Source organism: Ascidiella aspersa, chromosome 7, assembly GCF_963924565.1.
Source record: "Ascidiella aspersa chromosome 7, kaAscAspe10.2, whole genome shotgun sequence".
Taxonomy (NCBI): domain Eukaryota; kingdom Metazoa; phylum Chordata; class Ascidiacea; order Phlebobranchia; family Ascidiidae; genus Ascidiella; species Ascidiella aspersa.
The window spans coordinates 8,067,547-8,083,746 of record NC_139453.1 but is presented as its reverse complement, the minus strand read 5'-3'; the positions used below and the strand labels follow the sequence as shown (position 1 = coordinate 8,083,746).

Below are 16,200 nucleotides of genomic sequence, written 5' to 3'. Positions count from 1 at the left end.
TTATTCAAATGAACGTTCGATTAATTAGGTTTCGTTTCCGCCATCAGGCAAAATAAATTTGTCATACAATAACAAATGCGTTCGAAATGCTTTATGTTTACCGGGTTGGGAGAATATGCGGTATGGTGATGATTTCATCATCTTAAATGCGATTCATTAATGGGGTCTAAAGGATTTAGAAGAATATGTTATGTGTAGGGCCCGCAAAAGTCAATAAAGTTAAAATTAAATAAGGACCTCGTCTATCCACGAATCAAAGAATAAAGTTGTTTTCAGCACCGAGGGGACTGTTACTAAGAAGTGTATAGGTTAGAATGAAGTTAAAATTTATAATAGAGTTAAAATTTATTAATAAAGTCAAAATTTATCAAATTATGGCTTTTGACAAAGTTTTTGTGTTTCTTGAGAGTAAGTTTTGTAAAAATCGTCGTGGAAGCATTGTAAATCAGGAACTGCGTCACAATTAAACCACATTAACCCATAAAACCAGGAAATATGCCACAATGCCCACTTGGATCAGCAGTAACTTTACTCGCAAATCGTCCATTTTTTTATTGGTTGTTACGTATTTAAATAATTCTTATAAACAATTTATTATCATACACGTGGTCCTTTCGAAGATCAACAGTTTGGATTTTAGGAATAGCCTACTGACATTCTGTAATACAAAAATGCCTAAGCAAGCTAAATCTATCGCCAAAAAACCCGACGCACTTTTTATAAACCATAAAACACCTTGACTTTACGACAAAATAATACGTTTGGGTCTGAAATCGACAATATATTATGTTTGGGTAACTGGCATCAATTCAAGGAAGAACTGTGGCCTCTACAAACAAGCAATTTCGTTAGGTTAAAATAAAGTTAAAATTTGATAAAAATAAAGTTAAAATTTTTGTTTTTTAGGTTAAAATAAAAATGGCCCTAGTTATGTGGTTTAAGGATAGTTCGTATAAATGTAACACAAAGAAGTGACATCAGTTAGGTTTGAAACTTTAAATAAACTAATACAAAATCAGTTACTAATAGCGTTCGAATCAATCGAGGATTACAAATCGAAATGTAAAACAGTTTATAAAGTTTGAAAACTTAAAAGGAACCAGACATACAAACTTTAGGGCAGTTTCAATAGAACAAAGCTCTACTGCCACAGCTGACAGGCAATATTAACCCGGCTTTTCGAAGCTATATGCGCAGGCCAATATTCCAATTAACGAACCATTTAGGAGATTTCCCTTCGCACGCTGTCATTATAAAATTATTGTTTGGAATTTTAGCGGAAAGCAGTTTCGCTGGCTCAATGAAGCCTATTGGAATTTTAAGCTAAGAAACCTTGAGCTGTGCGTAAAGCCTATTGGTCTCAGTTAACAGTTACACATTTGGAATAACCAATAATGTAAAAACAAATACATAACTAAGGCTTAAGCCAAAAACGATTACATTCAGATGGACGAAAACCAATAAAAATCTCGCCAGTCAAAACCTTATAAATTTAAACAAAAAATAATTAAAATCGGAGAAAGGTTTAGTTTGCAAACTAATGATTAATCAAGCCATGGCCAACGACCAAATAGTTAACAATTGTAAATTTATTTGCATCTATCCCTCAAACATATCTTGTAATTTTTTCCCTCACACACAACCGTTCCGAAATGCCAATTAGGCACATTTTCGTGTAAATCTCACAAATAAGAGAGTTATAAAATCCTCTACCCCTTTCACACTAGCCACGGTGGGTAAACTTCATTGGACCTTGTGTTTTATATTGCATTAACTATACCAGTTTGCTGACCGCCTTTTTGATATTGCTCACAAAGATTAAGGCCGGCGTAAGCCCTCTGATATTTAAGGGTAAAATAAAAAAGTTAATAATATTGGTTACAGAAAAAAGAATAGTTCCACCTTGGCATGGCTATTACCTTTTTAGTGGCTTTAGCCATATTTTTACTTGGTGTACAGTCCGTATGTATTTTTTTGTATTTTTTTACCTTGTTGGGTATATTTTTTGGTCGAAAGCGCAATCGAAGCCAAGTTTTCAATTTGTTTCCCTTCTTTTGTTGTGAAACACGCAACTGATCCTACTTGTAAAATACATCTCTACACAATGCTTACCTACAAGTCTATGGGATTCGACAGCAGCACAATTTTTTCTAGGAAACGTAATGTTCGCAGTGATGGACATTTATGTTTTGTATGAAAATATGTTAAGTAGGGAAAAGTCAGGTAGTAAAGTGTTACTGTGTAATTATAAAAAAATATAATTATTACATTTAAATTTGTGTAAATAATAATTATCGAAAAACAGCAAGGATATGATTATCGGGTAGCTAAAGGTAAAAAAGGTTATATATAATGCGACAGACAAAATGGTACAAAAAATCGTTAAAAAACATATATCGTTGCATTCGTCGGCGTTTTAATGTATAAGTTTAAATTATTGTTTATAAGTTTAAATTATCGAAATAGCGACACCACGTGACGAAACATAATGTAGATCATTGAAGCGAATCGCGTAGTTATGGAACATATGCCAAACGTTAAAATCTGTGACGCATTAAAAACTGCGATTCTTACCCTAAACTTGACGCATTTTACAACTTACTAACTACAGCTGGTAACAAGACGCAGAGAATTACATAAAAATAATAAAAGTTGTGGTATCTTTCGATTTAAAGGCGTGGGTCAACGCGAAAAAAGACCGCAGAATTTCACGGCACGGCGCTATAGACGCCCCTTTTGTGTGTTACAACTGGCTATCAGTGTCGAGTGGCAGCAGATTAGTTTTCCAATTGTTTGGTGACACTACACATTGTGCCGAATCCTCGCGCGCCACACAACACTCTTCGCTTGACCGGCAATGGAAGGTAAGACTGATAAATTCGTTTTTTATGTCGTTCTAGTGGCTTTGTGAATATTTCTATTCAGGTTCAATCACCCGACGTGTGATAACAATACGGTAACGAAATTATAGCTTGCTTTTCCTTTCGGTAATTGATGGTCTATGTGTGTGTGTGTTTGGGAGGGGATTGTGTGATGTACCTTTGGTATTCCGAGGCTTGTATCAATGCAGCCACTATATATTGAGCCAAAGCCAATTTTGTAGCCACACACCTTCTAGCTAGCAAGTTAATGAATGTCTTAAGGTGGATTGAAAGGATCAACACAGGGATAATATAAACCACCATACACTAATCTGTTCAATTTCATAAAGTCACAATTTCCAGGCATTAAATATTGCAGTCCAAGACAGCCTTTTAGATTTTTAAAAGTAAAATGGCTAGTTCCACAAAAGGTTTGAAAAGGGTTGTAATCATTGATCCAGTACCAATAATAGAAATAGAACCTGCTGCAGCAATAAACAGTCGTGACAATGCAAATTTCGAAGGTAGCATTGATGTAATTTGAAATGAACGATTTATCATTTGCTGTAAAAAAAATTAAAAGTTGTACAATTGAAAAATGAACTATAACTATAAGTATCAAATATTTGTTGTATAAAAAATCAATTATTAGTAGTTTAAAAACCTAATGTTGTACAATAACTAAAAAGATAACAGGAATTGAAAAAACATTTCTTCAGAGCATGTCTATGTGTTGATATATATCTAAACTAATTACTTAGTAATTTACATAGTAATTTGCCTAATCTATAGCATACAACACATTAAAGTTTAGCTACAGACTATTGTTTGCATTTATAATAACAAAACATTTAGGCCCACCGAGGTCTGCGTTGAAGTCCAGTCGTCGGCATTCTATGCTTACCACCACTGCCCCGGCACAGCAGATCAAACATGTCACGCTGCAGCGGGTATCGGAGCCAGTGGAACCGGACGTCTTTAGTCCCAGATCCACCCATACCCTGGAAGATGTTTCTATGAATGAAGATGAGGAACTAGTTCCAGAACATCACCAGGTTTGGATTGTTACAGTTTATATTGCAAATTAGCAATTATATTAAATTAGATTGGTGTACCATGATAAAATTTTTCTGTAAAATGTATGATAACAAAATACTATTAAAAACAATCCCCAAACATGCTATAGCATGCAGAAAATAATTGTCCAAATTGATATGTATGTGGTGACAAATGTATAGTACAGGGGTGGCCAACTCAAGGCTCGCAAGCGGCTTTTCACCCATTTATATGCCGCTCTTACGTTCATGTTGCAGTTATGATATTTGGTTTCGATTTCCTTTGGTTAAGTTATGGATTATTGTCGGTTTTGGCTCAGACTGTTTACCTTAGGCCATTTTCTTTTTAGTAACACTTTTGAAACAAGATAAGCACAAAAAATATGCCCAAATAATATTGATTTACTATATTATATCGAGAAATGTGTATTTTTTTCTCCTTCTAAAATAAAATGTTGTCTAATTAACAAAATAAAGGCACTTTTTTCGTGCTTCGCGCGATTGCTTTGTGGAGTGATAGGCCCATTCCTTTAGTTCCATTTATGTAAAATGTGACTCTTTGCGGTTAACCAAGTAAAAAATGCGGCTCTTGATATCTGATTGGTTGGCCACCCCTGGTATAGTATAGAATTTCCAGTTGGGCTTTTAAAAATAAATCTAAAATATGTACACCTAAATAGTGATTGCCAAAGTGAGAGTTTTAAATCTACCTCAACTTCTAAGGTTCTTTATGAGCTATTGGGCGCTGATAAAGCTGAATCAATACTTAACCCAAAGATGGAAGAGCCATCAAAGAAAGAGGAAATATCGGAGGCAAAACAAAGGCGAAAACTGCCAGCTGGTATATCTTTGTATACAAAATATTATGTACACCACTTGTAAAAATACTATTTGAATGTTAATTCAATTAAAGTTTGCATGGCAAAATAGCAATAAATTATGGTTCAAATGACAAATTCAATTAGTCAGTTTCTGTTTCAACAAGAGAATAACATAAGCAACTTCAATACTTATTTACAGAGTATATTACTTAAAGCTTGTAAAAACACATAAAAGCATATTTTTAAAGTGGAGATCAATATAGTATTGTTTAAACTTTTTAAAATTAAACTCTGTTCATTTAGGTGCATCAGCTTGAAGATGTTAAATCCTTAAACAATATAACCTATGCCTAGATTTTGTTCCTAAAATTCATTTAAAGTCAAATGGCGTGAAGTTTATAATGGGGTCCATTTTAATTAAAGGTTGATAAAAAAATAACGTTGTCTGGTTTCAACCAATTCATCCACAATACTACCATGGTTGTACGAGTTGGGTTTTTATACTGTCCACCCAGTAGGCAGTTAAAAAGGCAACATTTTTTAACATTTGTATTATTTAACTTAATAATGTTTGTATGCAACTGATTAAGATGGTAAGGACAATTTTGGCGCTGGTCTAGAGTTGTACCACAGCAGTGAAACAATTATTAAAAACACAATATTTTGGTTGGGGTGTCAATTAGTGTTTGTGTGAGGATGGGTCATTAATATTTATTTGCTTAACCCACCCAAACGCTAACCTGCACCTTAACCCAAATAATGTTCATTGTGGTAGGATTCTAGACCAGTGCCCAAATTTCAAAAGTTTCATTCAAACTTAAGGTATAAGTAATAGGATAATGCCATCAGATTCAAAGTATTTGTTCCAAAATGCAGTGGATACTGGAATGGGAGCTGAATCTCTTTGGAAACTGCTGAAAAAAGAATCAGACAGAAAGCTGGAAAAAATGGATAACAAAATACCAGTGGATTGGAAGGTAAGATTGTCTGAAATCTAAGTGTTGAACTTTTTTAGGTTATACAGCAAAAAAAGAAAGTTTATTTTTTAGTTTATGTAAATGCCCAAAGCACTTAGGTGGAGAAAGGAGTTCGTTTAAAATCCAGTTTTCATTTTTTAATTTTGATCATGTGCTCCTATAGTTAGTATGTTGGTGCCCTTAATTTTTTGCAGGTTGTCCCATGGACAGACGTTTCTGTTGTTGCTTTGATATTAACGCTCAGTATCTGGCACAGATCTACAATCCTACCACTTTTAGTAAGGAATGATTATGACAGAATAAATATAATAATAATACTTGACCCAACCATTCCCCAAACACCAAATCGCACCCTAACCCAAATAATGCTAGCAATATAACCCCCGACGAAAATGTGGTAGGAGTCAAGACCAGCGCCCAAAAGGTTCCCTTATTATATCTACTTGATTTAACCTTATAGCGCAGCAACCTTTCGATCAAAAACCTCCTATCGGTTTGCAAACAGGGAAGCTGCCTTCTAGGAAGCTGACTTATAAAACAACAATATACAATGCCCGGCGTTTCAGGTTATGAATCACCAGCTGCATAAACCTTTACGCATCTTTCTCATTTTCTCTCTGGTGCTCTAACATAAACAATACGCTTCTTCCTTTAAACTAGTTTTGTGACGTTCGCGTCGTCACAATCGGCTTTGTTTCGCTTCCCTACCACATATTTACCTTTTCTTTTTTAAACATTTGATTTTAAAAGGAATAAAAGGGTTTTTAACTAAGAATAAATATCAAACACCCCTCGTTAAGTCAACCTCAATAAGGTAAGTTTTGTAATACTAAAGATTTACTTCTCACGCAGGGTACTTTGTATTGTGAAGTGTGTGTGATGTACACCTCATAAATACAGGTCTGGATATTAAACCATTACAAATTTGTTGGGATTCAGTTCGTTATGCACTTTTAAAGTACAATAACTCTTTTGCGCGTTGCAATGCTGTGCAACTACCCATGTTTGTTTTCAGCCTAGTGTAGACTCCCATTTTTCAGTTGCGTTTTAGTTAGGTATTTTATTGTATTTTTCCCGTATCCAAAAAGAGCCAACGGGGTTAAAAAACTTGGGTCAATCAACTTTGCAGGCAGTGCAAAACAATCAAGAGTCGGCCTGTTTGTCAATGATGTCACAATTTGTGATAGGCAACGCGGGTCCTGACAGTTAGAACAACGTCATACAAAGTGTATTCGCGACGCTTTCGGGGTTTGAGTCGAGCACGAAATACGGAAGTGACATGGCGGAATATGAATGAAGACCAGGGCAGCAATTCACGTTTTTTTCTTTGTTTGTTCTCGAGCTGTCACGATTATTTGCCCAAATCCTTGCCAGTCGTTCTTCGACAGGCCAAACCATCATTCATAGTTGATTGATTCAAAGCACAACCCAAGTAATTAGGCACGAGAGTCTCAAGCCGTGTCGAAAAGTCTTGCAATTTAACGCTTTTTTGACAAGGGTGTCGACGCTAATTGCTGTAAATTTGTCATCATAACACACGGAAAAGATTGAATGATGTAAAACCGTATTGCGTCAGCTTGCTGGTACCAACTCCGAAAATTGCGTTTTTATTTCTTGGAACGAAGCCCTGGTATTGGGCTTTTTAAACGAAAAAGGACTTTTTTTAGGCAAAACGTGACATGCTTGCTTTTCAGAGCTTGAAGATGTCCCTCTTGAATGAAACGCTATTTTCTGACAAGTTAAAAATACTACCTGTTAAAAAAAATTACCTGTTAAAAAAAAATACAACCTTTTATGACTTTTATGAAAACCCCCAGAAAAGTTGAAGATTTGCGGCACCCCTACTGGAATTTTCCATGAGTGGTTTACTGTAATATCAGAATAAACGAAGCTGTCATAATCACAATGCATGTGAACTGTGTAGGAACTTGCATTCCGATTTATTGTACTCTAGTCATACACAAAAAGATTCATTAAAAGGCTCACCAATAATAGCAAAAATCAAATTTAAAAAAAATTCCCAAACGTCTCGTGGCATCCTATGGTTAAGGCTTACATTGTGGTACATCCAAACCTGACAAGTTGTTATAACAAGAACCCGTCCTGTTACACCACTTAGAACCATAGGCGTAGCCAGGGGGGGCCTGAGGGGCCATGCCCCCCCAAAAAAAATTTATAAAAATTTATTCTTAATAATTTGTTTTTTTAGACTTATGAGCAGTACCATAACATTCGATCGCAGACATACAACGCCTTTAATTGTCATGCATTGTTACGTCACAAACGATATAGTTACTATTACGTTTGCTATACATTAATGTAGTTTTACTACTTTTTTGCTCTTTGAATGGTTTTGGGTATTGCGTTTAACTCTCATTCCGTTGCTGCTCGAAAAGGTTTGCTAGCATTATTTTTGTGTTTGTTACAGGAGTTAATACAATGACAAAAGCTAAACAAAAAAGTCCAAACTTTTTGCCCCCCCCCCCCCAAATTTTCGGCTGGCTACGCCACTGCTTAGAACCCTTCCGATTACAGCTCATTATCCATAAAAATGCTTTTTGCCTTGTATAGGTGTCGTACGGAGCTTTTCTGCGCGAGAGCATCAACCAAAACCGGTTGATCGTACACCGAAGCTTCACCGGGCACACCGACGTACCAGAGTTAGACAAACTGCTAGACAAAAAATACAAGGTCGGTGTTACTGTCTATAGTCGTGACCGAAGGGTAAGACTTTCGCAGAGTCTCGACAAAATAATTTGTGGCATAGTATTTCAGTGAAAAACATTGGATTGTGACAAGTTTGCCTAACAGTGCGTTATTTTAAAATATGCTACTGCAATAATACGTTATTTTAAAATTTGAATACGTAGTACTTGCAAAAAATATTGCCTTTCAGTGTACCCTTCAGACAAAGCAAAAAATAAAAAAACAGCTTTCACCTCAAAGGTGCCAGTTTATCCTAATCGAGACTAACAATAAATTGATGGACCTTTGACTTCCTAAAAGGAACTCGAAATATGCTGACTCCTTAACGCTTTAAGGGCCGAGTCAAAAGGGCGCGCCATCATATGAACGTGATGTATCGCTCCTCAGAGAACAATAAGAACAAAACCACGGTCCTCCTCAACAACAACCCGGTTCCCGATTACGTGGACAGAGAGGGGAGCCTTCCCATCACCAGGTATGCATTAATTTGACTTGTGTCCTCTGGTAACCCCCCTGACCCCACGTAACCAAGATCTAATGTACGGTTATGGCGAATAAAAATACATTGGCAAAGTTGTGTAAACTTAGCCAATAGCGCTGAAAAATATTGCTACTATAGTCTTGTTTAAAAAATAAAAATTACGGTACAGTTTGGAAAGGGGCTATGACTGTATGCATTTTTTTTCACATAATGCTAGAATGATAGCTTAAATTTATCTGTGGGCAAAATTCCTTTATCAAAAGAGCCACACGGTGTCACCAAAAGAGTCATAGGTACCCGACCCCTGGGTTTGAGTAGAGTTGTAAAAGTGGGTTTACATTCGACGATTTAATCGCGTTATTGCAAAAACACGTAACCTATACGCTATAGCGCTAGCAGTGTTGTATTGATTTACTTAAGTCAATGATACTGTTTTCAATGACTTGACATAACTTAAGGTTGACTTGCTCCAATAATGACTTTACTTTGGACTTAGATTTTACTGTTTTTACTACTGACTTGACTGGGACTTAAGTGATTTCAAAATGAGTTGATTACAACACTGTCACGTATGGCTTATATTTTCGTCGGGTGTGGTTGCTTTGAGATTTTAACCAAAAATTGCTCAACGTATGCCCAACCAAGATTTACAAATTGGTCAGTTTGCAGTCATTAAAGTGTAATTACGTTGCATGATTTACTAACGAATCGTAAGTAAAACAAATAAACCCCTTACAGCTCAACCGACGCGTAAAATCGAATGGTCGCTGGTCTAAATTTCCCATATTGCTTTATTTCCTATATTTGTCACTTATACATGGTTCTTAGAAATGCTTTTAAACACTTTTAATTTTTTTCTTACACGGCATGTTTTGTGCCAAGCGTGTTAACTTTTAACTGTGATTGTTTTGCTGTAGAGTGTAGATGTTTTTATGTTAACAATTTAAGTCACAAATTAAACAGCATGCCTTTATAATTTTCCAGCAAGACCGCTCTCAAAATATAGTTATTTAAAAAAAAATATGTTTTAAACTGGTGTGTGTTTCAAACCGGTGTTTGCTGTGTTTATATTTCGTATATACCCTCACGGTTAAACTGACTTGATAAAACCATATATGTTTTTGTAGGCCCTTTCGCTGATCGTGTTTTCATTTGTGTTTTCACACACACAAAAAAACAATATCTCATTATAGGTTAAATTCCATACAGCGTGTTAAGTCGGTCTCTGTCCAGCAGACAAAAGCTTTCCAAGATCAGATCTTGTTACATTTATGTTTTGGACGATTCTTCGCACCCCGTTGTATGTCGCGTGTGCGTGCATTCAGTTCGCTTTAAAGGGCAAACCTTACCATTGTGCTGCGGCGTGTAATGATACTGTAGCTAAACCCCGGGCATTTCTCAGTGGTGGCTTGATAAACAAAGCTCAGTGACACGAACAGCCAGTCAACAAACGATAACGATGGGTCATGGTGATGCTATATTGAGAATGCGCCTGTCCAACGATTTAATAACGTTGAAACTAACATACTGAAGTTGGCATGTTATTATTGCATTCAGCGCTTAACGCGATTTCTTCGTATTGGGAATAGGGACTGATTTACCCTATGACTTGAAAAAAGCAAAAATCAATACAGTGAAAAGTTTTTAAAATAAAAACAAAAACAAATAATTTCAGCATTTGCCATCTTTTATAAACAGTCAAGCTAACGATTCCCATAACTAAAAACGTTGAAATTGCTAACCGAAATATGCACAAGGTTATATTCTGTGATCAAACCTTTTTAACGTGGGACATGCTAACGATAGCAAACTTATCAATGGCACCGGGTACCTGGCAGTATTACGTAGTCGGTTTTAAACCACGTAGTCGGTTTTAAACCTCCCGAAAAATAGTCGTGTCAGACCTAAGGTGAACTACCCTACCTGTCGAGTCCCGTGTTCGGCTCTGACTCCATAGCCCTTTATTCTAACCTTTTCCCTCATTACAAAATAAGGTCGATATACAGTAATCTATACTCATAATGTTGTGTTCTAGTCCAACACCTTTTACAGTGAGTGGCAAGCACACGTCGGACTCGGGTGTCATGTTGTTTCGAGTAGTCTTATTCAAGTCTAGTTCCAAAATCGTCCAAAAAACTTCTATTTCTTAAGCTTGATTTGTCACAAATGCCGGTAACGGTCTTGTATTTAGCGTCGTGTGAATGGTCACTTTACTAGCACGTGATCTAGATTCTAGCTACCAGCCGAAAGCTGTGCCCGTCAGAGGGGTCAAAGGTCGGCGTTTGAACCTAAATTATTGTTTTATAATAATAAAGACACCGTTAAGTCCCGCGTCCCTGGCGTGTTCATGAAAAATCTTCGTTTTAAGAAATCCCAAATTTTAAATTAAATTCGCCCAGGTACTTTGGGGCCGATCTCGATCTGACAACGCCGCGTGAAGTTCTCCCCAAAATCGATTCGCCGCGAGCCATCCGGTCGGCGGCCGACTTCGACGCCGAAACTTCAAAGTTGCGGGATCGATTCTCGAACCTGCACTTTCTCACCGAGGACCGCGCAACGACCAAGGGCAAGTTCTACGGCAAATACGCGGACAGCGACATCGTGAAAATGGTGGGTTTCGGAAGCGGGGTTCTCGCAGTTCGCATTTTAGCGTGGTTTGGGCTTGAGCGATCCAAAGTTTTCAGCATATAGTGGGCCGCGATATATTATATTTGCGTAAAAATAAGTTAAATTCTAGTCATAGTCATTTATTAGTCAAAGTCATTCATTCATTTTAAGAACATGGCGAAAAAAACCATCCATTTAAATAGAGTTATTTCGAGTTTTTCTAAATTACTACGATCGCCTTGTGGACGCCCCCGACAAGTCCTGGCTGTTGGTAAGTTGTTTTTGCTGTTCGCATTTTGGCGTGGTTTAGCCCAGGCGATCCAGGTTTGTCAGCGTATAGTGGACCGCAGTACTGTTCGTGTGCCTCACACAGCCGAGTATGCGAGTGCTAGGAACCAGTTTCGGTTTAATTTAACGGTTTTGCACGAAATTTTTTATAGCCAGTGGTGTAAACAAGTCATTTGAAATCAAGTCCAAACAAGTCAAGTGTCATTCCAAGTCATCGGTTTTCCAAATCAAGTCCCAGTCAAAATATAATTAGAGCAGGTCAGCTACAAGTCAAGTCCTTGTCATAAAAATCGTCCGATTAAGATCAAATACGTAAATAGCTTAAACGAAACATATAGCAAGCAAATTGTTTTGCGTTCAAAAATTAAATAAATAACTCAATTTTATTATAAAAAAATGCTTAATGAAAACAACCCAAGTCATTTGTCCAAAAAACTTGAGTCAAGTCAAGCCAGTGAAAAACAGTGACTTGGTGCACTTACGTCGAGCCACACTGTTTAAATTTTATCGAAAAATTTAAACAAACCTATTAAAAACATTTGTATTTTGCGATTTTTTTAAATTTATCCTAATGTTGGTTTATATAGCTGTGTGTAAGATTCACAAAAAACAGGGTAAATAAAGACCAAATAAGGTTATTGCAACCCTGTTGACTGTGGTCTGCCACTTGGCACGTGTCTGTTTATTGTTCCTTATGCGGCAAGGGTGTCACGGCCATGAGCCGGATAAAAAAGCATACAATTTTGATAAGTTTAATTGATTTTTGTTTCGATATGCTTAATACCCAAATTTATCCCGTATGCAAATTAGGACAACTCCGAACAGGCGCAGACTGAAAATTCCATTCAATCAAATTTTTCGTGTCTTGTCACGATAAGCTTAACCGGAGTTGGAAATCGTGCTTAGATTTGCAACTTTGCGATGTTTTTAGACTGTTTTGAGCAATTAAAGGTCCCGGGCGAATTCGCGTCTGACTGCTGTACAGTCCCATATGTGCCTTAGGGCTCTTGTGCAAACGGCAGCAACAGCAACACAGGATTATACATTTGCCAACAGGCTAAATCTGTTCAGTCAGTTTGTTTGGTTAGCGTACATCAGAATATATATATATAACATCAATATAATAGGATTTTAGTGCCCACAAATGACATGATTAAAAATGAAAAATGATTTGCGTTTAAAATACTTTGAAAAAACATTTTTTTTAACTTTTTTGTTGCAAACGCGAACAAAACCAACCCAATCACATTGAATATTTCCTATATGTAGTTTGTTTTCTATCAAAAAGTATGTTAACACTATAAAACGTCTGTCAATATGCGAAATGAAAGTTTAAAAAAACGAGGTTTTAGTTGAACGTATTAAGAATCAAAAACTCGTACTATTTCTTAAAACACAGTCTTCCTATTTTAACAGAAAGTTCTCTTACGGGCTGATTTAAAGTACTTTTAGAAAGTTGGAAACATTTTAAATAATGGAAAAAAAAATCTTCTGTATATTATTTAAGGAGAAAATAATTTTAATATTAGACGCAAGAAAAACTAAACCTTTGTATCGTTGCATGAAACGTACAGTCATCGCATTGTAACAGAAACTCATTGTGTTTTGATATTACTTTTTTTGGAAATTGGAACCACTTTTCAAGGGCGGTAAACTATCCAAAAATAGTTTTAATATACGACGAAAACAACAAAGAAATATTTTCGTTTGCTTGAAGCCAATATAGCCCTTCGCAGTCGTCCCGATTTACACAGAAACTCGTTTTTTTGTGTGTTTTGATTCGTTCGAGGCGCTTTTTCGCGGAGGATGTGAGCTAAAAGCAAAACTTCCGGCACTGTTCTCTTTCGTTCAAAACACAAAGCAAACGCGACTTCCGCCCGAACCAGATTCAACCCTCCAGTTATTTGCTGTTCGCTTTTCGAATCTGACTCGACGCAAAGCAATGTTTTGTGTAAAGTTGCTTGTCGCACATCGCGCGTTAACGCTCACACAACAAGTTGTTAGAGTTTTTACTCTCTCTCTTTGTCTATGGCGACTGCAAACTCCTAATGAACTTTTAGGTTTAGTATACAAAAGCAGACAAATAATTTTGAACTAATTCGATAGGAAAAGCAGTAGGCGTATAAGACCCCTGCTTGTAATTTCCTTTAATTTTTTACTCACTTTCTCTATGCTGGCGACTACAAACTCCTATTGAACCTGTGGGTTGAAGTCTTTTGTTAAAATAATATATTTGAGAAAATAACCTATTAGTATTACTGATTGTAAGTGGACTAGGGTTGCCATTTCCTAAAAAGCGCAAACTCAGAAGCATTGATGACAGATTAAATACTGTAAAGGCTCCAATAATCTACTGGTTGTTGGAAGACGTAGTAGGAATATCAAAGGCCATACAGAAATATAGGTAGCATTTTGAATGTTTCGAATGAATCTTTATTCAGTTTGATCATCTGAAATAAATAGATGTTGGAAATGAATAAAGAATTATTCGAAACGTCGTTCAAAATGCTACCTACTTCTGTATTGGCATCTATATTCTTACTACGTCTACTAAAAAGAGTTTTCAATTAATTCAATTGAAAAAGCAGTAGGCTTAAAACCCCTGCTTCCAATTTCCTTTAACAAGCGAACGCATAATTTGGTCTAAAAGTCTGTTTTTTAGCCTTTATGACTTACATTGTTGAACAACGTTAAATCCTTTGGTCGGACTGGCCAGCTCTTATCGTTACCTTACTTGATCAAGTTGAAGTTGCTGTCCATTCTCAGTTTATTGTTTTGTTTGTTTTTCTTAAAAAAGGATAGCTACACGTCGAAATTTCTACTACACAATATAAGGAATACTAACAAAATTTACTTTTCAAACAACGTTTTCTTATTAAACGCCATGTAAATACCAAAGGTTAGTATTTACTTATATGTTGTTTAACAACAAAACTAGTCGTGGCAACAATAATTATTAATCAACCGTCGCCAATCCGGCATTTATTCGCCCAACCGCACAAAAGCTCCACCTGCCGGCTACATAAAGTCAAATGTTCTAACCACTTTTCTCACTGTTATCACAGGTCACAGATTTTCCCGGCTACAAGAGCAAGCTACCGCCTTCGATGACCCAACGGGTGACTGTGAGCGCCCCGGTGCACAGCCGCATGGGGCCAAGGGGCCTGCTGCACCGGCGGGGCCCCCTGGACCCCCACTCGCAGAAACGGGAACCCACCTGGCAGCCCCTGACAGCTGGGGCCCTGATGGAGTACGCCCCAACGAAGAGCGCCCTCGGTTGGGGAGAATTCCGCTTTGGACAATCCGCCAGATGGCAGATGCCGGCACCCAGCACCGCCTGAAAAGCGCGCGCGTGAAAATGTGCGCCGGTTTGTCGCTTTTGATTCTGTTTTTTTGTTGTTTGAACGCCAAAGACTCCGACCTCAGTGTATTTTGTTAGTTATGTGATCGCAATTGTAGGGTAATAGTTTTTAAATCAACTGGTTACAATAATCAAGTTCGGCTTCAAATTTATTTTCGTAAAATTTTACATTTAGCATACAGGGTACAGAATAGTTTTGTGTTTTTTTATGCTGTTAACAGGCTAAAAATGCTAAAAATACTTAACGGATAACTGCCAAGCAAGCAAAACTGGTGAATTTATATTATATTTTATAGGTATGTTTGAACTTCACGTTAGATAAACAAAAAATGATTTTGCGTGCAGAGACTTTTGTGTGTCCGGGTCATTAATTAAATTCCTTTTCATTTATCCTATTCTTTAGCTAAAAACAAATAAATGTTGCCGCTGTACGTATTTCTTGGGTTTAGTTAATTGTACCTCTTTGACGGCCATTTATTTTGGCAAACTTTGTACGACATTTGAGATATTTTTCGTAATTAGTCTTAACTTTTTTTGTGTTTGTGACAACTTTAAAAATCAGAATCTGCAAAACGGCAATTGCTTGCACTTCCAACAATTAATAAGAATTACATCGCTTTGTACTCGCAGAACTAACTGCCCTTTTAATTGCACTAAATTGTTCATATCGTGTATTGCATTTTAACTCGTGCCATAATACATGTTTGGTCAATCAACTACTTTTTTGTTCTTATTTAACGATTATACGACATTTATTTGGGCTCCAATATTTCCTTTAACGGTTGCTACAAAACTATTGGTATTGGAAGTAACGCCAACAAAAATTAGGCCTAGGTGTGAGCAATTTTCGAGAACTTGGACGATTGGTGAACATGTTTTGAACAGAAAAATTTGGCCGGTTTTGTAAACGCTAAGGTTGGGCAATTTTTTGAAACGAAACATAAAATGGATCAAAACGAGAAACTGAAATACACGCCATACGAAGAATCCTTTAAAGAAAGCTGTGATTTGCACTATATAGACAAAATGGTAGGGAAAAGTAA

The 16,200-nt window shown here is 36.7% G+C and overlaps 1 protein-coding gene across 2 annotated transcripts; it reads left to right on the top strand.

The window, feature by feature from the left end:
* The first annotated feature begins 2,752 nt into the window (after positions 1-2,752).
* Positions 2,753-15,844, top strand: LOC146137551 (uncharacterized). Of its 2 annotated transcripts, none has more exons than XM_083393694.1 (8): positions 2,753-2,864; positions 3,717-3,916; positions 4,640-4,757; positions 5,614-5,714; positions 8,286-8,405; positions 8,756-8,895; positions 11,301-11,511; positions 14,862-15,844. In XM_083393694.1, exons 1-8 carry the CDS (start codon positions 2,858-2,860, stop codon positions 15,135-15,137), a joined length of 1,173 nt encoding a protein of 390 aa, XP_083249820.1. In that variant the 5' UTR covers positions 2,753-2,857; the 3' UTR covers positions 15,138-15,844. The 2 variants fall into 2 exon arrangements, with proteins under 2 accessions (XP_083249820.1, XP_083249819.1); XM_083393693.1 differs by lacking the exon at positions 2,753-2,864 and adding an exon at positions 3,039-3,385.
* Positions 15,845-16,200: the final 356 nt, after the last annotated feature.

Bases quoted from the DNA above. Each gene is read 5' to 3' on its own strand.
- LOC146137551 (XM_083393693.1), top strand. From the start codon at position 3,274: ATGGCTAGTTCCACAAAAGGTTTGAAAAGGGTTGTAATCATTGATCCA. The intron at 3,917-4,639 runs GTTTGGATTGTT...TCAACTTCTAAG, and splicing joins TAGTTCCAGAACATCACCAG to GTTCTTTATGAGCTATTGGG. The intron at 8,406-8,755 runs GTCGGTGTTACT...TAACGCTTTAAG, and splicing joins TGCTAGACAAAAAATACAAG to GGCCGAGTCAAAAGGGCGCG.